At 41.6% G+C, this 23,485-nt stretch overlaps 2 protein-coding genes across 2 annotated transcripts; one reads left to right on the top strand and one right to left on the bottom strand.

Moving 5' to 3' along the window:
• Positions 1 to 2,518: 2,518 nt before the first annotated feature.
• Positions 2,519 to 13,274, bottom strand: lmnb2 (lamin B2). The gene is made up of 13 exons (XM_026147466.1): positions 12,749 to 13,274; positions 10,273 to 10,409; positions 9,972 to 10,128; positions 9,551 to 9,676; positions 9,298 to 9,396; positions 8,829 to 8,900; positions 8,610 to 8,735; positions 8,247 to 8,467; positions 7,840 to 8,077; positions 7,651 to 7,758; positions 7,029 to 7,148; positions 6,851 to 6,931; positions 2,519 to 4,953 (listed from the first exon to the last, which is right to left on the bottom strand). The coding sequence occupies exons 1-13, from the start codon at positions 12,965 to 12,967 to the stop codon at positions 4,918 to 4,920; spliced, it is 1,740 nt and encodes a 579-aa protein (XP_026003251.1). The 5' UTR covers positions 12,968 to 13,274; the 3' UTR covers positions 2,519 to 4,917.
• Positions 13,275 to 19,269: 5,995 nt separating this feature from the next.
• On the top strand, positions 19,270 to 23,311 carry rpl36 (ribosomal protein L36). Its single transcript, XM_026147918.1, has 4 exons — positions 19,270 to 19,351; positions 20,385 to 20,479; positions 20,740 to 20,874; positions 23,194 to 23,311. Exons 2-4 carry the CDS (start codon positions 20,387 to 20,389, stop codon positions 23,281 to 23,283), a joined length of 318 nt encoding a protein of 105 aa, XP_026003703.1. The 5' UTR covers positions 19,270 to 19,351; positions 20,385 to 20,386; the 3' UTR covers positions 23,284 to 23,311.
• The last annotated feature ends 174 nt before the right edge of the window (positions 23,312 to 23,485 follow it).

The following is a 23,485-nucleotide window of genomic DNA, read 5'->3' as shown; positions in this document are numbered from 1 at the left end:
ACTTGTATGGAGTGGGAACTAGAATGACGCTTCAGGATTGGATGCTATTATACAAATGGGTTTGTCTTAGATACCTAATTAATATGGCGTTATTTTTGTAGAATAGTGGCACAAAAATAACGCCATAAATTATGACCTGATAACTTTTACTTCCTGGGTTATTTCTAAGTAAACAAATTAAATCTAGTTTCAGTTTCATTCTATTTGGGTTTTGAATCAGTTGTCTTCTTTCTTTCTCATACTCCTGACAGTATAATATTACATGCTCTACTCTCAGCACCCCCACAGTACTTACATTTTTATTGCAATGTTTCCCTAAAATGCATGGTGTATAATTTAGCCCAGTGCACCTTAATATGAGACGTAAAATGATTGCGTCTTCTCTACTCCTCCTCCCTACACTTCTTCATCTATAACCGAATGACTGCAACCACTTCCATTAACTTTCAAACTAAAATGAAAAAAAAAAAAGTGACCACACTAAAACAGTTTTTTTCTTTCCTCCAAGTGGTGGAGTAGAAAACATGATTTTGTTTATTTACTAAAATATTTTATCTGTAGTTTATGGAATACAACATTTTCCAGCCATTAACTCTCCTCAGTTCCTTTCAAATTATTTTACAGTCCTATTGAAAAGCTGTACAGAAGTCTTGACCCCTTCATCCGCTGTTTTTTTACATTTTGCTAGGACAATGGGAAGCTGGTGCAGCAAATGGCTGAAACATGGGCAAACATGCATGAACATATAAAACAGAGTTTGTAATGAGCTTGAAAGCCAAGATTTGGTATGAGCACCTTTATTATACTCTCTTACTATCCTAGGCAGCTTTACTGTAACGTCAATGAAGATTTGAACCAAAAATTGCAAATGTGGCTTCATCACTCTTCATGAGACCCATTTTTCAGTTCATTTCTTGTGTAAAGTACTTAGGAAAAGAGTGGTGCACCAAGAATATGAAGATGACCCAAAATGAATGCTGGGATGGGGTGGGCCACAAGGGATACACATGAGCCATCCTTCAAATCTGGGCATTTGGAGGAGCCTTGGAATTTGGACAGTCTTTGTTGAAATGCCATACCTCTGTGATTTTAGCTACTTTGTAACCTTTTTCTAAAGCTAAAGTAAATGCAGGGATGGGCCACAAACCAGTCAGAGCTCTTTGCTCATTACCAAGATTACATCACAGGCTGCTCACTGTTTTGTGAAAATGTGTTTTCAGATTGATTACCGCCATTTAAGTTTACCCTGCTGGAGCTAAATGTATTGCTAAAAACGGACTGTCATGATGAATGTGGCTGATTGTTACTCTCCCTCTTTATGCTTTTTTAAAAACTCAAATAATAATAATAAATAAATGTCCAAAAAAGTAAAAAGAAAGCTTAGTTTTTCTTTTGTTGTTGTTGTTTTTTTTTTAATCAAATACAAAACATTAACTTTCATGATATGAAGACATTTTATTAGAAAAGATCTTCAATGTATAACTAAAACGTGACAAATTAACAACAAAGTAAACAAACACTAATAAACTGCGACTGAAAGTATCTTAAATCGGTTGGCTGAGGCAGCAGCAGGGAAGCTCGGACCTCCCTCTAACCACCTCCTCCTCCGGGGAGCCATCGAGCTGTTCCCGGGTCTACCCCGGCCCTTCTGATGGACATGCCTGGCTGAAACACGTTACCCAGCAGGCGACGGCCTTTAGACGTGGAGGAGTAGCAGCTCTACCAGTCCGTTAGTGGACTAAGAAATCAGTGTCCAGAAACATCGCAGATCTTACTGATTCTAAACGTCAAACCCCTTCCTCACTTAAAACTGTTTGTTTCCCGCTCTCCAAGGAGCTCCAGGCCCCGCTCGTAGACTCGAGAGGCTTTTCCTGTAGCTCAGTCAGGCAAATGAGAGCTCTCAGACCTCTGGCTTCAGGTGAGGGGGTGTCACAGCTCCACAGCACGTGTTTCTCTCCCGCGCTCTCATTGGTCGAAGCAAGGGCCTGCCTCTCTTTTAATGACGGGCCACCACTAATTTAACGTAGTTTATTGACGTTCAAGGTCACTCCGACCTTCAGTCAAGGGTCTGACGGGTGTCGGCCGACTCAGAGCTACTCTGAATATGACTTTTTTGCATCAATCTTTCAAATGTTTGATATTTGTGTCACCTCAAGCTAATAATAAATGCTAATATCAGGTTAAAATGACTTGGTTGTAGTACAAATGCCTTCAATGACATGTCTCATCACATATGGAAGCAGAGACTGTTGAGCAGTGGGGCCACACAGACCCATGTTATTTGTAAAATCATTCTAATTAAGTGGCATTTTTAAATCGGCCGACCCTGGACTCTGCAGAGTCTGTCAGATAAACAGCAGCAGTAACTGTCACAAGTTCCTCAAAGGCCATTATTTGACTCATATTGTTTTTACTGAGGAGCTATCAAATGATGTCTGTTCAAGGCATTCTTTATAAACACGCCTCACCCCACTAATATTAATGATTTGTATGCACATAGAAGACTCTTGATACCAAATACATATGTGTAAAACATTTATTAAGTGTACAAAAAGTAGCTTGACAGAAAATCATAGATAAAACAGACAATACATGCCATAACCCCTACATGAATAATAGCATTTCTCCGGTTTTTCGGACTTCTGTTGTCATCAATGTTGGTTACTTTTCAGTTATTAGTAAGGCAACTGGCACTTTCTCCCAATAGAAATCAAAACATTTTATATTAACTGTTCGTATGAAGTGAAGCCTTTTGACTTTTTAGTGGAACACTACAGGAATAGTGTTTAGGTAATTTTTTTGTTTATTTTTTTACATGGACCCTGAAATATAAGTCGAGTTTCCCAGTTTCATTAAGTCACAAAAACCCTACCAGAGCCAATCTAAGAATTGTACACACATTTAAAAAAAAAAAGTTAAACTGATTACATAGAACTAGTAAATCACACAACACAAACACACGAGAGAGAGCCGTTTCCACAATAACACACAGCAGGTATGAGAAAAACTCATACAGTGTGCTCAAGTCAGAAACAGAGTACAGACGGAGACCGTGTACTCGAAATATCACGTCACACCTGCAAAAGTCTGAGGAAACAGGAATCTTACTTCCATCATTTATCCCACACACTTCAAAAAGTTTGTCAGTTTTAGGTTTCGGATTGAGAAAGCTTTAACTTTAATTTCATCATCTAACCTAATCCAATTGACACTGCACTGTCCAAAGAAGAACAAACCCAAGCAAAGAAAAACTGGCCGCTGCATGGTAAATGTTCCTAAACCCTAAAGCCTCAGCTCCACTCTGCAGATCCAGGTGTTTATTAACAGCCTGGCATGTTGGTTAGATGAGTCCAATATCCTGTCTGTCTGCACACATACGTCCTGTTTCTGGGATGAGTGTTTTGGCTCAGAGACGCAACATTTAGCAAGTCTGAGAAGCACCAGTTAGTTCTCCAACTTTGTCGAATGAAAACTGAAAACGGCAACAAGAGGCAGAACAGCAGACTGTAAGAAAACGCCACCCACCCTACAATGTCAGCACTTGTAATAAGTGTTCTATTATTGTTCTGAAGTTTAGTTTCATTGGTTCTCTGGAGGCATCAGTCAGTTTTTGTTACAAGTGCAGATTTCTTCCTCTGCAGACTACACACGGGCAGCATAGACACGCATCTGCTAACAGAAGCGTTGCCAGTCAAAATGAACCACTAGTGTTTTTTGGTCCAAAAAAAAAAAAAAAAAAAAAAAAGTGCTGGCCCCACTAAGAAAATCTCTACAAAAAACTATTAGCAACCAATAAAGCCAGTCTAGGCAACAAGTTGCAGTGTAATTCAAAAAATAAGAGCTAAATAAGAACATTCAAATACTGTAATGGAGCGGTGTGAGGGCCCTGGACTTCCTCTGGGTCTGCTGTCAGGGTTTACACAGCTGCTTTGGAGCACTCGCAGCTCTTTTAGGTGTGGATAGGACTGAGTTCAACAAAGCACATTTCCCCAAGAAAGCAGGGTTCACATGCATCACATAATTCTGACCATGCTAGTCTTGTTGAGGGTCGTAAGAACACAGACGGGAGAGCTACGTGATTTTAGGTTTGGCAGTTGTCTTGTGTTTTTTCCTGGCTTTATGGATTTCGGTCTGCAGCTCAACTGGGAGCCACATTTAACAAAACAAAAGGAGGCTGCTTTTAGTTTTCAGAAATCTAAGAACGTTTTATCTTCACCTTTGAAGAAATAAGGAAGAGAAAAGTACGGAGCATAGTCACAAAGAGTTCTAGGTTGTGACCAGAAGGTCAAGTATCAACCGAGTGTACCTCAAAGGTCAGAGGTGGTTAGATTGAGCCCAAAGTAGAAGAACTGGATCCGGTCAATTTGCAAACCACCTTTTGAATAGGGAAATCCAAGGTAACTGAACAAGAATGTATCGTTTCATTTGCATTTGGATGCAAGTGAAAGGAAGACTTCAAAAAATACTAAGAAAACATGCAGCAGACAAACATGAGTATCCACGCAATAAATGTTAAAGTTAGAAACACATTCAGAAAGGCCCTGATGTCACAAGGGGTTTGATAACAGATGCATTTTACCCAGTACACACCCAGTATACAGCGGGTGTACATAGCATATAGACTATATATAGTATATATACCATATATAGTGTCTATATACCATGTTCTGTTGTGCTTAGGAGTTGGGATCCATCATATCTAATCCATCGTTGCTGGCGTCTGACTAATTTTTATTGACTCATTAAAGTAGGTGCAGAAATATGGAAAGCTATAAAAACCAAGTCCATTATACAAAAATGATCTTGAATAGTAAAAACATCAAATAATGAGGCAATGGACAGGATCATATCTGAATGGCTCTAGAAGAAAAAAAGTAGTATATAAAGGGTAAAAGCCATCTACTTATGAGGAAGGCTTCACATGATGGCACACTCTCTGGACGACACTTTGCCCTGTAGGAGAAACAAAAAGGTTTGTTATTGGGAGACTTCCATGTGTAGCAGTACAGATGTACAAGTTCCAAAGAGTGACTCCATCCAACAGCCTACAACAGGTGCTGACTGAGACAGACCATGTGTTCTACACTGTTTAACCTCAGTAAATAAACATGTTATGAAAACTATGAGCTCATTTTGAATGTGATCGCAGCCACACGTCATAAATACGTTGGCGCAGGGTCACATGCAGCACTGTGTAGCATCCCCTCTTCTTCTAACAGCAACCCACAAGTGTGTGGGACTTGAGGAGAGCAGCTGTTGGACTTGTGGAAGAGGAATGTGTCCCATTCTTCTCTGTTAGAGGATTCCGGCTGCTCAGCAGTTCTGACCCTGCTTTGTCCTGTTTTTTTGGTGCAAACTGCCACTTCCATAGGCACTGAGATTTTGGTTAGTATGACCTCAGCAGTTTCCCCACTTTGCCTCAGTCTATCTTAAACTGGCTTTGGTCCAGAGAAGACAGCGGTGTCTATGGATCACGCTCCCATGTGGCTGCCTCTTTGCATGACAGAGCTCCAACCTGTATCATCATCATCATCATCATCAACTTTATTTATAAAGCACTTTAAAACAACCACAGCTGACACAAAGTGCTGTACATTGGAACTGTAAAATAAAATTACATGAGATATAAATAAAAAACAAATAAAAGAAGAGTGAAATCATTAATTAAATAACTACTGCATTAAAAAAGAAACTAAGTCTCACTGAGGTTAAAAGCCAAGGAATAAAAGTGGGTTTTAAGACGTGATTTAAAAGTGGACAGTGAAGGGGCCTCTCTAACATGCATGGGCAAATTATTCCATAATTTTGGAGCCACAATAGAGAAGGCCCTGTCCCCTCTGAGCTTCCTCCTGGATCTCGGTACCTCCAGGAGCAGCTGGTCAGCTGACCTGAGAGACCGACAGGGTATGTGGGGATGAAGAAGCTCAGAGAGGTAAGGCGGGGCAAGACTGTGTAGACATTTAAAAACAAACATAAGAATTTTAAAATTAACTCTAAAAGACACAGGCAGCCAGTGCAGAGAGGCCAGCACGGGGGTTATATGCTCTCTCTTTCGAGTTCCTGTTAGGAGTCGTGCAGCCGCATTTTGAACCAGCTGCAGACGTGAGAGCAATAACTGACTGACCCCCACATAAAGTGAGTTACAGTAGTCCAGGCGGGAAGAAATAAAAGCATGGATCACTGTTTCAAGGTGCTGCCTCGAAAGAAAAGATTTTAGTCTTGCCAGTCGCCTTAAATGATAAAAACTGGACTTCACCACTGCTCTGATTTGGTTGTCCAATTTAAAATCACTGTCCAACTTAAAACCAAGGTCAGTAACAACAGATTTAAAATAGACTTCCAGGGATCCGTGGAGGGCACGCTGATCCTGAGCACATGCACTGATTTCCACCACACAATCATGCCCGTTTTAAGGGACTGGTGATGCAGATATCCAACAATGATGATATTATGAACTACAGATGATGAATTACTCAAAGTCTTCACATGTTTACATTCAGAGACATTCTGAAAAACAATTTGTAGACGCAGTTTTCTGCAGAACGGTGAACCTCTGCCTCTCTAAGACGCTCTTTTAGACCCCGTCATGTGACTCACATGTTGCCAATTAACCTAAGCGGCTGCTAAATGTTCCTCCAGCTCTTTCTTTTTAGTACCACTTACTTCATCAACCTTTTATTGACTTTCTCCAACTGCTCTGCTACCTGCTCCTGCCACCGAGTCAAAATGAGCTCATAGTTTTCTTAACATCTAATCTAACTGCAGTAACAGCCCTGCTCCTTTACACCGAGCCAAACAAAAAGTTTTACCAAAAAGGTAAAGAAAAAGAAAAATTGTTGGCCAAGTGTACCGTCTGTGCCACTGTCTCCTCCTCGCCATCAACATCATCTACATCCACCTGAGTGTTGGTTACAGTCCTCCTGGCCACCTCCTGTGAGACAAACACCGCATGACTCAAAAAATAAAAACCATGTACGAATTTCAAGCAAAGGAAACTGGTTTAGTTAGCTATGCACCGACGTCTTTACCTCGCCATCAGCATTGACCAAAGAGGTAACTATGTCATTTCCTGTGCCCCAGGAAGCCTGGCTTTTCCACAGCAAGTCAGTTGGAGGACTGTGAGCCATACCAGCATCGGCAGACCACACCTAGGTGCAGGTAAACAACAAAAAAAGCTGTTTACAACATACAGTATAACATACAGCTTCACATATTACATTTTTACAATATTACACAGCATGATCATCACGGTACAGTCTGTTAAACTTGAGAAATATCAGTCTGTCCAGGTAGGAAGTCTGAGCTGCTGGGAATCCATTTCACCTGCACAGGTGCAAATCAATGACAACAGGTGCAGAGGAGAGACAACAAGTCAATGCCCCAGAGGGTTTAGCAGTCGGGGGCCACAGACCTCCCTCCTTATCCCTCACGACTGATTTTTCTCTTGGTGTCCTTGTCAAATACTAGTAGCATGAGACCACCAGTGGGTGGCAGCACATTCAGCACAGAGGGAGAGGGAGGATGGCTGCTACAGGCCAAATGATCTTTGCTGGTGGGCTCTTTATCAGTGTTCCTGTCTCACCTCCACTACATGTGTGTCTATACGTGTCTGATCGTTTAGGGTCATGCAACCATACGCAATCTACTCACAGTGACAGACTGCCCAGCTTTCAGGACGTATTTTGGTGAGAACTTGTAGATGATTTCTTCCCCATTGTCAACCTGTCTCTTCAATCTCCAGTTGCCCAGAGGCTGGTCCTGCAAGACATGAGGAGCCTTAATACAGAAGTGCACTTTGTTCAGAAAAGGAGACACAATATAAAATTTCACCTAACACACCTGCTCAGTATCGTTGATGAGTGTGACTGCGTTTCCATCCATGTCAGTCGGTGATATGGTGACGGCTCCAGTAGCCGTAGCCTCTTCTGACACCAGCAACTGCTCCTCTCCTCTTCCAATCTCGGGCATCTCCCTAACCTCTGCTTCCGCTCTCTTCCTCTTAGAGGAGCGGGAGGATGAAGATCCTGTTAATCTGGACACTGTGACTCGGGAAGACGGGCTGGGGGACAGCTTCAGTCTAAAACAGGAGGAGAAAATGATGCTGTTGGAATCAATGCTGTTGCAATGATCCCAACAGCCCAATCTGATCCAAGTATCACTTTCCACACATCCTACCCACGGTGCCTACAGTAAGTACTGGCTCTGATGGCATCCTCATGATAAAGTACTTGATAAAACATGTGCACCTGTGTTCCTCTCCCTCCAGCAGTTTCCTGTATGCATTGATCTCCATATCCAGAGCCAGCTTCACATCCAGCAGCTCCTGGTATTCACTGAGCTGAGCGTTCATCCGGTCTCTCAGTTCAGCCATTTCTTGTTCTTTTGCTTCGATGGCACGGCGGTGCTTGTCTCGCTCAGACGACAGAATTTCTTCCAACTCTCTGATACGATCTTCTGAGGCAGCCACCTACAAAAGCAAACATGCAGACACCACTCAATTAAAACCAAATAGCAAACCACCAGAAATCCTGAGCTGTTTAAGGGATTTAAAGTGTGGAAGCTGTAGGAGAGATCTCCATTTGGGTGTACTGGTGTCCATAAAGCCACACCTGTTTCTGCAGGGCGCTGAGCTGGTACCCAAGGCTCTCTATTCTGGTACGAGACTCCTGCAGCTCCTCCCTGGCTGAGCTCATTGCCTTGTCATTAATCTCAGAGGACACTTTGGCATTATCCAACTGCAGACAGAACGAGACAGATAGCATATTTGAACACAAGGAGCATAAAACACAAAGAAAGAAAAGGGGAAAAGACAAACATGTGTCTTTCACCTTGGCCTGAAACGTTTGCTCCAGTTCTTCCTTATAAATAGAGACTTGCGCATCATGTTGCCTCCGCAGGTCCTGGTTGGGATCACACAAGTCTGATTAACATTCATTCTCAACAGAAAGCCTGCTGAGCAGTGCTGACACAGATGTGAAGGTGAAATTTAGCATCAACACAAACACAGTACAGACATAATATATACATAATATACTTGCCAAAATGGTTACAGAGAAAATTAACAAGCCCTAGCACGCAATGTGAAATTGTGCAGCATTTTACAGTCAGAGCCAACCACCATGCTCCTGTGCATGTGCGCATGGTGCCACAGGCAAAAAAGAGCTAAAGACTGACTGATACTAAAAATGCCTTTATTATTTGTATGATAACATTTGTTTTTCAATGACACAACTGTACCTGTAAATATACTGGGTTGTAGCAGCCACAGACACGGCAACATCAGAAATTAAATCATACCTGTAGAGCTTGTGCCAGTTTGAACTCATAGTCCTGTCTGACTCCAGAGTCCACCTCCACTATTCTCTGCTCATGTCGACGGCGAGACTCGCGCACCTCCTGAGCACAAGGAGTGAGTGAAGTGTAACAGAGAAACGTCACCCAAAGAAAACCCAAAAACTTTGCTACGTTAAAAGAGAGGGAAAGAAATCTGATTATGCAAACTTTATGGCAGTCTTGTGCACAGGCACAGTATTTACGACACAACCCTTACCTCATCAAACATAGTCTTCCTGAACTCCAGCTCTTCACTCAGTGACTGACAGCGATTCTCCAAGTCCACACGCATCAGTGTCTCTGCCTCCAGCTGGCGTTTACCAACAGCATGGCTGTCCTCTGCCTACACATCATAAGACCGGGACATTTATTAGCACATGGACAACATTAGGCTGATTGGCTGGCTCTTCATGACCAAGCAGAGAACATTTGTTATGTTAGTCTGGCATACAAAAAGTAAATGAAACATTTACTTTTGGGGACATAATACCCAAATAAAAAGGTAAACAAAATTGTAATATCAATCACGATTAAAGTATTGTGGTGATCATATATTATCATTTCTAATTATTCAACCATTTCTAGATATTTCTTTTTCTGGCTTCATTTTTTTACTAAACATCTCGCATCTTTCCCACCTTGGCCAGCAGGCTCTTGACATCAGCTAGCTCAGAGCTCAGAGCAGCATTTTGGCTTAGAGCTGTTGAAAGAGCTGCTTCATTCTTATTCAGCTGGGCTTCCAAACCACTGGCCCTGGACATTGCTGCAGCAAGATCACCATCCTTTTTCTTTATACTGGAACAAATAGACAAGGAGGCAGAACACAATTAATATCTTTAAGTGGTCACTTAATGGCCCTTACAAGCTAACATCCAAAATCTTTAGCCACGTTAACACGATTTCAAATTTTTTTTTAAAAAGTATTTGATAAGGCGTTACCTGCGTGTAGCTTCTTCCAGGTCAGCCTGAGCCTTGCCCAGATCTATCTGGAGCCTGGCTCTCTCTCTAGCAGTTTCATCCAAAACTCGCCGAGCATCAGCCAACTCTGCCTCATACAGAGCCTTTAGGCCTGTTACCTAAAGAGAGGGATGCAAAACACATTACCTGGTGAAGAAAACAAACACTACTGACTGTTCCAGAATGTAAAGTCTTCCGAGTGGTTGCATATTACAACAGAAGGACAGGTTTCTAAAGTTCACCTTAAAAAAAACAAAAACAAAAAAAAACCCCAACCTATTTCTTTTTTTTCTCCTTTCTTTTCTTTTAATCAGACAGAGGATTATTACAGGAACATACACTAAACTAAATATACACTGTGGCTCCATTATTATGTCTTAAAATTAAATTTATTCCCGTTTGAATTTTATCTGAATAAATAATGAATTGAAAAAGATAAATAAATAAAACTCTTTCAGTCAAGCACTGGGGGCAGTGTTAAATTCAACAGTCAGAGCAGCCGTTTCCAGCTGACCTAATTTCATTCAGTATCAATTATTCTGAATGAATAGATCCAACTACCACAACTACACACACTGTGTGACGTTTTCAGTAACCATATATAATGTTAAGATGTAACAAAAGTAATTACTGTCTGAAAATAGCCTTAAAGCTTTCCTTTCACTGCTGCCACCACATTGGACTTTCCGAGTCTAAATAAGATTCAACTAACAACAAAGAGGAAGTGCATTAGCATTTGAGCAAAAAAATACCTCTTAAGTACTTCATGGGCATCTATAAAACCTATAGAAACCAACCATCGCACATTGCTTCACCAGTGGCAAAAAAGGCGAAGAAAAAGAAGACAGAACAAAGCAAGGAAGACTGGTACAACCATTCACACAATGGAGAGAGGTTTGGGATTTAAGACTTTCCAAAAATGTCAGCAAGCACGTCACACTTCTACTGGATCCAGAATTTTTTTTTTTTTTTTTAAACTTGCCTGCTTATGATCTAATTTACCTTTTTTTTTTTTACCTTAGTGTCACTGGAATTTAAAATAACATTTTTAGAATTTATATTACATTATTAAGTAGCAACCCTGTCAGTGTTAGCCACATTGGTAACTACTCCCTAATACCTGCAGTACAACAAAAATGACTCCTGTTTTTTTTAAAACAAACAAACAAACAAACAAACAAACAAACAAACAACAACAGCAACAAAACAGCAGAAAACAGTCACAAACGCAGGCTTGTTAATTCAGTTAGCACTAGGCATGCCAACCAATAAAATCATAAGGCTAGTGTGCAGAAAAAGGTAGCATTGAGTGATCCACTGAGTGATTGTTAATATAAAAGAACACGTTTAGGGGCTCTCCTTTACTCGTTATAAAAGAAGGAACTTTGGAACATAGTATATGAAAGTGTAAAAAGGGTGGACAAGGCCAATTTTTCACGAATGTGGTTATTGCGTGCGTTCATCGCTGTGTTGATTGGGGTTGCTACGTTACAAGAAAAACAGGAAATTGATGCTGCTATGGGCAACAACGTGTCTTTGCAACACCACCTGCTATAACTCCAGTAGAAACACTACAAAACCAAAATTTATCTGTTGTAGGTCAAGTGTCGAAATAGTAGTTCCTTTAAGAAGCAGTTCCATTACAGGGTTGCTACCTGTGAGCATACAGTGACTCACAGCACGAAGAAATAAAGGATCTGGCACGATTACAAGATCTACCATTACTCAAATATGTTGGGTTTTTGTGTTTTTTTTGATGAAGCAGAAATCATACATCATGCAAAGGTCACATATAAAATAGAAACCACGCACAAGTTAAAATTTTAACTTTAGGGCAACAACTATTCAAGATTACAACAAACACCTTTGTCCCATGATAGGTTCTATCGATGCTTATCTGATGAAGCGCAAAATTGTCTTGATACAATCATCCAGGTAAGGAAATCAATCATTATGGTAAAAAAATTCCCCAAAAATGGATTCTGTAGGGTTTTTTTTTTTGTTTGTTTGTTTAGTTTTGGTTTTGTTTTTTTTTGTTTTGTTTTTTTTTTGGGGGGGGGGGGGCAAAGTCAAATGAACGGACAAATTCACAAATGCAAAAAATACATTAAAATAAAAAATTAAAATTAAAATTAAAAAAAAAATCACTGAGCAGAGATTGGCGCGCAGACCCACCCGCTCAGTGCTTCCGGTCCGGTCACATTTGAATACAGATGCAGTATGGATCATTACGGCAAACAATGCAAAGCCAACGGCACCAGTGAAGCTGAGTTTACCGTATGTGAGCGCAGTTAGTTACACATTTTACGCCGCATAATTAACGTGACTTATAATGACCGATTTTCCCTATCGTTCAAGACTAAATATGTGCGCGCACGAGCCTTTTTTCAGTTACACATTTTTACGACAGGGATCACGTGCTGATATTACGTTTACTGAAATATTTTCATTTACTAACCTCTCTCGTAGTCACCTCTTCTTTTTCCGACACTTTGACCATTAGCCGGTCATTCTCCAATTCCAGCGCCCGCACGCGATCGATGTACACAGCCAGCCTGTCGTTCAGATGCTGCAACTCCTGTTTCTCCTGTAAACGAGAAATCCGAGTCGGGGAGAGAGGAGTGGAGGCCGCTGACCGGCCAGCTTCACGGCTTGGGGTAGCGCTTGCAGTCGCCATAGCGGTTCCTTCAAAATTCTGCCCGAGTTTTCCTGAGCACTCAGCGAGCAAAAGAAAATAAATGACTGTATCTACTGGCTTTGTTAGATCGGGATGCAAAACAGCTCCTCTTGATAGTTAGCGCCAGGATATCGCAATCAATGAGCCGGAGGACCACGCAGTGTCTCGAACGCTTGCTTTACACAGTGATGTGATTCCAAGATGGCCGCGGTCAGGACCGCGCCAAAAGCAGAGGACACTTCCTGTCCGCAATGGCTGATGGGAAAGCAGAGGTACGGGAAGGGCGTAACGTAACGCATTACCTCCTGTCTAAACAAAAGCACCTTTAGAGGTTTTTTTTTCGAAAATGTCCCGTGACTTTAACATTATGAAGGACAGCTTCCCCACCAAAACCCTCGAAAAATTACCAGAAAGAACTGTTCACACTTGATAGTACTGAAGAGGATTAGGGCCACTGGAAAAAAAAAAAAAAGCAGGAACGTATTTTTTTTTTCTTTTCCTGAATTCTGACTTTAATCTCAGAATTCTGACTTTTTTCTCAGAATTCTGGGATTAAAGTCAGAATTCTGACTTTTTTTCTCAGAATTCTGGCTTTGATCTCAGAATTCTGACTTTAATCTCAGAATTCTGACTTTTTTCTCAGAATTCTGAGATTAAAGTCAGAATTCTGACTTTTTTCTCAGATTTTTTTTCCAGTGGCCCTAATCCTCTTCCGTATGATAGCAATAGGATAGGGTTACACAGGTGCATATAAAGACTGTGACGTCAGGCCATAAAACCAAACTTCACCTTTCCTGTATGCTTAGAAATAGAAGCAGTTATTCTGGTAAATGACAGTATATTTATATTCCTGTGAGTGCCAAACATAGTGTGTGTGTGTGTGTTTCATTGTTCTACTGTGCTTCATTGATCTGGTAACAGTGACAATAAAGATCTATCTTATCTTATCTTATGTTATCTTTTTATACAGTATGTCAGCATTCAAAAACAACCGCTACAAATATAAAACATTCTATTACATAATTATCCCACTTGTAAGCAGTGTTGCTCAAGTTACTTGAAAATAGCAATTATTTGCTAATTACTGATTACTCCTCCAAAAAAGTAATCCTGTTACTTTATTGAATACTTATTTCCAAAAGTAATTAGCTACTTATTACTTAGTTACTTTTTAAAAACATGAAACCCAACATAATTCTATTGTTTGAGCATAATCCATCATATAAAATTGAAGTCTCTTTTAAAAACTTGTTTTATTAATTTTAATCTTTTAACTTTATGCGCATTGCAGTTAAATGATATGCAGTAGTGTTTGACTTGAAGAAATTTCCTGTATATTCCAGCATATAAAATAAAATGTTTTTTTTTGTGTTTACACTCACTATTTCAAATATATGAAAGTAAAACACTGCAAAAAATAAATAAAATTAAAGATTCAGCGGCACTAACTCCTGTTGTTCTTAAATCTATTTTCACCTGTTTAGCAGGAGTGGCGCCGGTGGAGGTTTTCCTGGTGCCGCAGCTTTCATGTCAATGGGGGGATCCGGGGGTTTGCTCAGATTTGAAGTTTAATTTTTCACTGTAGAAAGAGGTTTTCTTCCCACACAGAGTGTACAGCAGACGCTAAGGTTTTTGTCACTTTTTTTCAGAGTCAAACTCAAAGTAATGTCAGTACTTCCAAGCTTTAAACGCTGCATGGTCGTACTCTCTCCAGCAACACCCATCTGTTGCTGCCACAGATGTCGCACGCTCATACGTCATTGTCATGAGACATTCTCACAAACAAAATCACAGTTTAGTAATACAGCGTACTTACGAGAAAGTAACAGTAATATAATTACTTTTTTGCAATAGTAATCCCTTACTTTACGTGTTACTTGAAAAAAGTAATCGGATTACAGTAACGCTTGTAAGTGCCAAAATTATAATTAATTGACACATTAAATATAAACTTGTGCTTTTATGGAAAATACTGAACATGAAATTAACACAAATCCATTAACATGAATTTACCTCTATTGAAAAAAGCTAAACAAGACTTTTAACAAAAATCTCAAATTATGTTTGTTTGTTATTGTCCATTTATGGAAATATAAGCAGCCTCCTAGAAAATCCTAAAAATATTTTTTAACTCTGTAGAGTTTATTATGTGGATGTGGTGGCAGCGCAAAGACAGCCTGCACTTCTGATTTATAAACAAAATTTGGGAGCTGTTTTAATTTTGTTCTCAGTGGAAGAGTTGGATGGAGGAGGTTGCTCTTTGGTGAGATTAATGGCAGAGGCGTAAATCCTATCCCACAAACCATAGACCAAGGCGACTATGGTTTGTGGGTAAATGTTAGAAATGAGAAAAAGACAAACACCCATGTCGAAAAGTAGAGGGCTCATAGTTGAAGGTTTTAAAGGCGATAGCATACACAAAACATATGGAATACATAATAATAAAGATTATGATCTCTACACTGAAAACAATTAATCAGCATTCACACTAATTTTAACAATATGATGAAACAACAAGTAAGTCTGGTACCAACTAGTGAAAGCGACGATTAGTCAGGTAGTCGACCAGTCATGCACATCCTTAAGCCCAACACTCATAAGTAGATTATGAAACTAAAGACTCATAGAAATGGAGTAATTTATTATTTCTGAGTACACAGTTGTTAAACCTACTTAATATTTACTAATAAATGATCAGTTTAACTAATTAGCCCCCACATATTTAGGGATTTTTAGATTTATACCAGATTTTATTTTCAGACACGGCAAACAATGATTATGTCAACATCTTTAATCAATGACATTATCAAAACCACAAACGAGGTACAAAATGATTCCCTTCACTCTAAAACATCAAGGTGTATGGAGCTCTTCAAATGTAGGTTGGCTCAATACCTTGAACAGTGTACTACTCTCGGCAGAACTGGATGATGAAACATTTTAACTCCACACTTGTCTTATTATTATATATTATAATAAGACATGATTATTTATCATAAATAATTATAAATAAGACAGTTTAAAGCAAGGCAAATGCTGGCTGGGGAGATGGCAGCCCCCCAAAAAGGTAATTCAAATATGCTAAATTTGTGACTGATGATATTGGACTCCAATAATTACTCTGTTAATGTAACAATTTGATCTTTTTCACCAATTTTGTCATTTTCAAAAACATGAAGTTTACTTTCAGAGAAGAGAAAAGAAAACAGAAATGCTTTTTTTAGAACCATTTTTATTTGTTTTGTGAATGTTTTCAACCAGATTAACTGATTAGCAGGGTAGTTGAAAATATATAATAATCCCCAAAATCCTTTTTTTTTTTACAGTGTATTGTCTTCGTCAGCAGCCTCTCTACAACTGTGTGGCTGAGCTTCAGCCTGCGCTGGGATGTTGAGTTCATTCATTAGCTTGTGAAAACTTTGTGTGTGCATAGCTTGCCACATCAACAACGTATGTGTGTTTTCCTCGAGGTGTTGGAAACAGAGTTTGTTATGGGAGCCCAGCCAAATGCGGGAATTGCAGTTGTCACAATTCACACAACGGACACGAGCACTGTGTGGGATTCATGGAGAATCAGCATGGACCCACAGTGCGAGGATTGTCACCTATTGTTGTTCACTTTTTATCACTGTAAATAAACTCACTGCCTTACACAGCTACTGTGTATTTCGGGGTCAGTGGCCACAGATACTGTGTGTTTTGGGCCTGGTCAGCTCATTAAAACAGGTACTGTTTGTTGTGCTAGGCCACCGGCAACAGTGAACTTGGGTTTTGCTTCTAAGTTAGAAGGCGTCTGGGAAGGAATCTCAAAACTGGATTATAGATGGCAGACAGCTGGTGTCATAAGCCACCAGCTCTGTTCAAAGATGGTCGTTCACAATGGGCATAGATGGCTTCTTTCACTCCTCTTTCAAACAATCTGTCTAATCTGTCCAAAATGTGAACATCGACATCCTCGAAAGAGTGACCTTTGTCCTTAAGATGCAGATGGACAGCCGAGTGTTGTCCTGTTGACCTGTCTGTCTGACCTTCTTTTCTGTGCATCTTTGCTGATTTGATGATCAAAAAAGAGCTTTCTTTACAAGTGTGTGTTCCCTCTTTTTCCCTTCTGGTTTAGAGGGAACATTTTCTGCCCAGTGTTTTAGGGTCCTGATTACTCCAAGTTTGTGTCCCAGAGGGCGTTGGGAGTCAAAGAGGAGGTACTGGTCTGTGTGTGTGGGTTTCTGGTAAACTTCCATACACCGGTGACGGACGTCAACGCGCCACCTGGACCTGCCGCGGCTGAGCTGGAGGTCAGCAAGCCATTTGGACCGGTTAGGAGGTCAGAGCACCGTCTGACCTGCCGCGCCTGAGCCGGAGGTCAACGCGCTGCCTGTACCTGCCACGGCTGAGCTGGAGGACAACGTGCCACCTGGATCTGCCGCACCCAAGCTGGAGGACATCACGCCATCTGACCTGCCACGCCCCACCTGGAGGACAGCGCGCCTTCTGGACCTGCCACACCTGAGCCGGAGGTCAACGCGCCACCTGGACATGCTGCACCTGAGCTGGAGGTCAACGCACCACCTGGACATGCTGCACCTGAGCTGGAGGTCAACGCACCGTCTGGATCTGCCATGCCTGAGCCAGAGGCCAGCATGCCGTTTGGACCTGCCATGCCTGACATGCCACGCCCAACCTGGAGTTAAACGCACTGCCTGGACCTGCCACGCCCAAGCTGGAGGACAGCACGCCATCTGACCTGCCACTCCTCAGCCGGAGGTCAACGCGCTGCCTGGACCTGCTGCGGCTGAACCAGAAGACAACGTGCCTTCTGGACCTGCCACGCCTGAGCCGGAGGTCAACGCGCCGTCTGGATCTGCCATGCCTCCCAATGAAACGCCTGCCTGGACTGCCCACGCCCAAGCTGGAGGACATCACGCCATCTGACCTGCCACTCCTCAGCCGGAGGTCAACGCGCTGCCTGGACCTGCTGCGGCTGAACCAGAAGACAACGTGCCTTCTGGACCTGCCACACCTGAGCCGGAGGTCAACGCGCCGTCTGGATCTGCCATGCCTGAGCCAGAGGCCAGCGTGCCGTTTGGACCTGCCGTGCCTGACATGCCACGCCCAACCTGGAGTTAAACGCACTGCCTGGACCTGCCACGCCCAAGCTGGAGGACAGCACGCCATCTGACCTGCCACTCCTCAGCCGGAGGTCAACGCGCTGCCTGGACATGCTGCACCCACGTTGGAGGACAGCACACTGTATGACCTGCCACAACCGAGCTGGAGATCTGTGTGCCACCTGGACCTGCCACACCCCAGCCGGAAGACAGCGCACTGCCTGGACCTGCCGTGCACGACCTGCCATGCCTGAGCGAGACAGTCTGCACATCAATGTCCTGCCAAGCTATGGCCTACACATCCATGATCTGCCAAGCCACATCCAGTTCAGTCACAATCTGCACTGCCAGCACGTTGCTGGTCACCTGTCATGCCACGCCGTTGCTGGCCACCAAAAGTCTTTCGCCATTGTTGCTGCCTACCTGAACTGTTCCATTGCTGAACTGTTGGACCTGCGGTTGGCCCTCTGAACTTTTTGTGTTGGACTATGCCCCTTTTGTTGTCTTGGGGGATTGGTTTGCTTTTGGACTATGCTAATACTAAACAGCTAATGTTACCATATGTGTCAGCCAGGTTAACATTCATGAAAACTGTTTAATACTTTATTGAAAACAGGAGCTTTGCTGACCCCTGAACTTTCTCCTTACGTTTTGTTAAGTGTTATTAGCATTAGCTAATCCAGCTGTTAGTAAGGAGGAGCTGTGTGTCTGTCTGTGTGAAGTTGTGTGTCAGCAGCCAAAAAACCCAAAGGATCTATTGGTTCACATTTCCACCAACTACAAGAAGCATCTCACTGTACTCACCAACAGTGATTTCTGGGGGAATAATTATTTCCTTCAATGTATATAGAAAAAAACATTTAGACATTTAGGGCAAGAAGAATCAAAAGTCTCACTAAACAACAATGGTATTTGTATTAGAATATTAAGAGCTATAGATTTTATATACTGATGCACCAAACTCGGTGAAGATTAGAAACACTTTTGCATAGGATAAAGCTGTGCATCATCACAGCCTCCTCCATCCTCTAACCATCCTCTAACCTCCAAATGCATTTTAGGAATAAAACGACCTTTAACATAGTGTACATAGACTGATTCCAGAGACAGATTAGTGAAATGAGAAAACCCCATTAAAATGAAAAACGCTTTCTCTTCCCGGGCAGCAGGGCGCGCTGTCACGCCAGCGTAACAGAAGCGTTTTCCGGGTCAGCGCTTTCATTGCCCCGTTTAGCTCACGCAACAGTCCTTCCGGCCTGACCGCCATCAAAGATAGCAGGTACGATTTTAATGTCGAGAAGTTTTAGCCAAAAGCCGTTTTTAATCTTTGCCATCCGTCGAGTTTTAGAAGATTTGTTGAAACTGTTTAGTAACTACTAACCTTACTTTACGTCTCAGCTCAGTATTGTAGCACCGTATTATATGAAGTTGAAGAAAATGTGGCGTCTAGTCAGCCGTGTCCGTTTTCCTTATGTTCCTAAGTGCGTAGAAATCGGTGCTTCCGAGCGCAGACTGAATATTGTTGTAGTGAGAAACTAAAGCAGCGAGCAGACCTGCTGGCTCATAGGGAGCTGTCGCACAGTCTGGTGGACACTAAAGCTTTACCGGCCCGATGTGACGGATCAGCGCCAGTAGGTCGCTTGTACCCTCAAAATTGGAAATGAAATCGCAGATTGCTCCAGGCTACCTCGCGTGTCTTACATGGCGAGTCCAAGTCAAGAGTTTTTACTGAAGGTGGCTGCAGCAGAGCACATTTTAGTAATCAGCGTTCACTCAGTGTAACTGTGATGGTTAAGCTTCCACCGACATTGACCTGTTTAGATTGTGGTTGTTAAACGGAGATTTGGAGTCCTGTTAGCACTGTAAGAAATGTTTTTGAGACCAAATTATGGTGTTGTTTCAAATGGCTCGCTCAAAAGAACCAGAAGCTCCTGCTAACATTCTTTTTGCACACAGTTATTGTCTAATCTGCAGGTCGCATCCATTGAACGAGAGTAATTGGTCTGTTGTGTGTGTATATCACACAGTGCTTTTTTTATTTTTTATTTAATGAGGTTGAATTGATTCCACTGACCTTACATCTTGCTCGACTTCCTGAGCTACAGCTACCTTTGCAGTAAAGTAAAGTGATGGACGCCGTTATTCCCATCACTGCTTACAATAGAGCTTAGACAAGAGCCTGTTGTCGGTGTTGGTCTTCCTGCTATTGCATACTAAAGTATTTGTTCTGATATGTTGATCATGTGAGATTGCAGCTAGTTAAAGCCTCATCATTTGCACTTGTCTTAATGTTTGTGTGTGATCCTCCGCAGACATGGCTATTCGTTATCCTATGGCTGTTGGCCTTAACAAAGGCCACCCAGTCACCAAAAATGTAACTGCTCCCAAACACAGCCGCCGGCGCGGGGTGAGTATCTCTTGCTGAGTGACTTTACAGACTTGACTATATTACAAGTGTTAAGATAAATATATTTGCACTTCAGACAGTAGTTTGTGTACTTACTCTGTGACTGGCTTGACCTGAAGCGTTTGATGACACATAGTGTAAATCAGTCCACATAAGCATAATCTGTCAGGCATCAACATTCCTATATCACATTATGTCCAAATAGAGTCAATGGTGTTAAATGCTTTGACTTAACGTGTACTTATGTCTTTACTGCCCAGCGTCTGACCAAACACACCAAGTTTGTGCGGGATATGATCCGTGAAGTGTGTGGGTTTGCTCCGTATGAGAGGAGAGCCATGGAGCTGCTGAAAGTGTCCAAGGACAAGAGAGCCCTCAAGTTCATCAAGAAGAGGGTGAGTTTGTGTCAAAGCACTCGCCAGCCTAAACCACAGTAGTGTTTGCCCGGTTACAAACCACAAAAGTGAGGACAAGTTGTAAAATGTAAATAAAGATTATGCAAATGTTGTATTATCTTTATAATATTTATAAAACATATTACATGTTTAAATAGAGCTGGGCGATATAAGATTTTTTTCATATCACGATATGGTTTTTTTTGTTTGTTTGTTTTTTTTCATTTCAGGCGATAACGATCTATATCACGATATAAGCCAAATAACTATATTTGTAAGATTTAAATATGCCATTGCTCACAAGTAAAATGTGAAATAATCAGCAGCTTGTTTTGATTTAAATATTTATTTCCCATAATAAGTTCAACAGGGTAGATGTACTTAAGGAACATGAGACTTTTTCAGATAAATAAAGGCAAATATTGCAAACTACACAAAAGGCAGCCGCTAAAGCGTTTAAGTTTCAAAATAGAACAAACGAAACAGACTAAATTGTCAATTCCACTTAGAAACAAAATATTAATTCTAAAAATAAATCTTAGTTTGTTTTACAGAAGAACAGACAAAACTGACTAACTTTTGTCAATATCAAATGAACTGAGAACTAAAAGGAAATTCTCAATCTCTCCTTGTTGTATAGCTGAGCTTTTCAAACAGTTTTAACAGTTACTTTAGTCTGACAAAAGCCGAATGACGAATTAGTGCTTCCAGTCAGACATTGAGCATGCACCGCGTTATTGTATTTCCAGACTTGCTTTCGGCACAATTTACAGTGCACGCTACTCTGTTTTTTGTCAGACTTGAAATAGCCGAAATACCTTCACACTACGGAACTTCTGCGGCTCTTCCGTTCGACAATCTCTCCGGCATTGGAACCATCATCTGTTTTCTCTTCGGTAACCTTCGGTCACGCTCGGTTGATTTTTCTCTAGTCGGCACTCTAGTCCCTCCATTACCCGGGCGGCACGGCGGCCGGCTGCTTCCCAAACAAATACACATGTGCGGCTTGGCACTTGTGCTGTACGTAACAAGTCACGTGACGTGACGCTGTGATTGGTTTGGCTCTGCGCTACTTAATTTGGATTGGCTGTTCTTCTTCTTCTTCTTCTTTTTTTTTTTTTAAGAGGACGAGCGGTGAGGTCTATCGCAATAGTTTAACTTTTCTATCGAGAAAAAGTTATTTCGCAATACATATCGTTATCGTTCTATCGCCCAGCTCTATGTTTAAACTGAATTATTGTACCATGTTAAGAAAACTGAGCTCATTTTGACTTGATGGCAGCAGCAGGTATCAGAACATTCGAACAGGGTCAAGCTGAAAAAGTGGGACTAAAAAGAAAGAGCTGGAGGAACATTTAGCAGCCACTTAGGTTAATTGGCAACATGTGAGTCACATGACGGGGTCTAAAAGAGCATCTTAGAGAGGCAGAGGTTCACCGTTCTGCAGAAAACTGCGTCTACAAATTGTTTTTCAGAATGTCTCTGAATGTAAACATGTGAAGACTTTGAGTAATTCATCATCTGTAGTTCATAATATCATCATTGTTGGATATCTGCATCACCAGTCCCTTAAAACGGGCATGATTGTGTGGTGGAAATCAGTGCATGGGCTCAGGATCAGCGTGCCCTCCACAGATGCAGGTTGGAGCTCTGTCATGCAAAGAGGCAGCCACATGGGAGCGTGATCCATAGACACCGCTGTCTTCTCTGGACCAAAGCCAGTTTAAGATAGACTGAGGCAAAGTGGAAAACTGCTGAGGTCATATTAATCAAAATCGGCACCTTTGGAAGTGGCAGTTTGCACCAAAAACAGGACAAAGCAGGGTCAGAACTGCTGAGCAGCTGGAATCCTCTAACAGAGAAGAAGAATCTTCTAACATTCCTCTTCCACAAGTCCCGCAGCTGCTCTGGTGGACTTGTGGGTTGTTGTTAGAAGAAGAGGGGATGCTACACAGTGCTGCATGTGACCCTGCGCCAACTTATTTCTGATTTGTGGCTGCGATCACATTCAAAATGAGCTCAGTTTTCATAACATGTTTATTTACTGAGGTTATCAGTACCATGTTTTGTGATTTGGAGGTTATACTCATAATTTTCCATGTTACACAGCCTTCCAACTGCTAACTATGAGTTGAGATGTGTGCATTCTCACAATTTCAGTGAGGTAGTTTTATAATGAGCCATCTGTAATGTGTTGGCCATTTATAAGGACTTGAGCTTTTTTGTGATCGTTTGTTGGATATGATTTTTATGCACTGACTGGACAACAGAAAAGCTCAGAGCTCTTCTAATATTTCTATACTGTTTTTCCCCTCACAGATCGGCACTCACATTCGGGCCAAGAGAAAGAGAGAAGAGCTGAGCAACGTACTGGCTGCCATGAGAAAGGCTGCTGCCAAGAAGGAGTAAAAGTCATTTAATAAAACATGAAACTACATTCCAGCCTCGTCTTTCTCTTTTTGCTTTGTCACCATTCATCAGATCTGTTTATGTTGCTGCAACCATCTCGGTCGTCAGCACACCTGAAGATGTTTGTAGAAATCTCAAAATATAGACATAACATGCTGCTTGGCTTTAGACCAGACTGTAGATTAGCCTACTGTGGCTAAAG

Source organism: Astatotilapia calliptera, chromosome 17 (genome assembly GCF_900246225.1).
Source record: "Astatotilapia calliptera chromosome 17, fAstCal1.2, whole genome shotgun sequence".
Taxonomy (NCBI): Eukaryota; Metazoa; Chordata; class Actinopteri; order Cichliformes; family Cichlidae; genus Astatotilapia; species Astatotilapia calliptera.
This window is presented reverse-complemented; position numbering and strand designations above follow the sequence as displayed.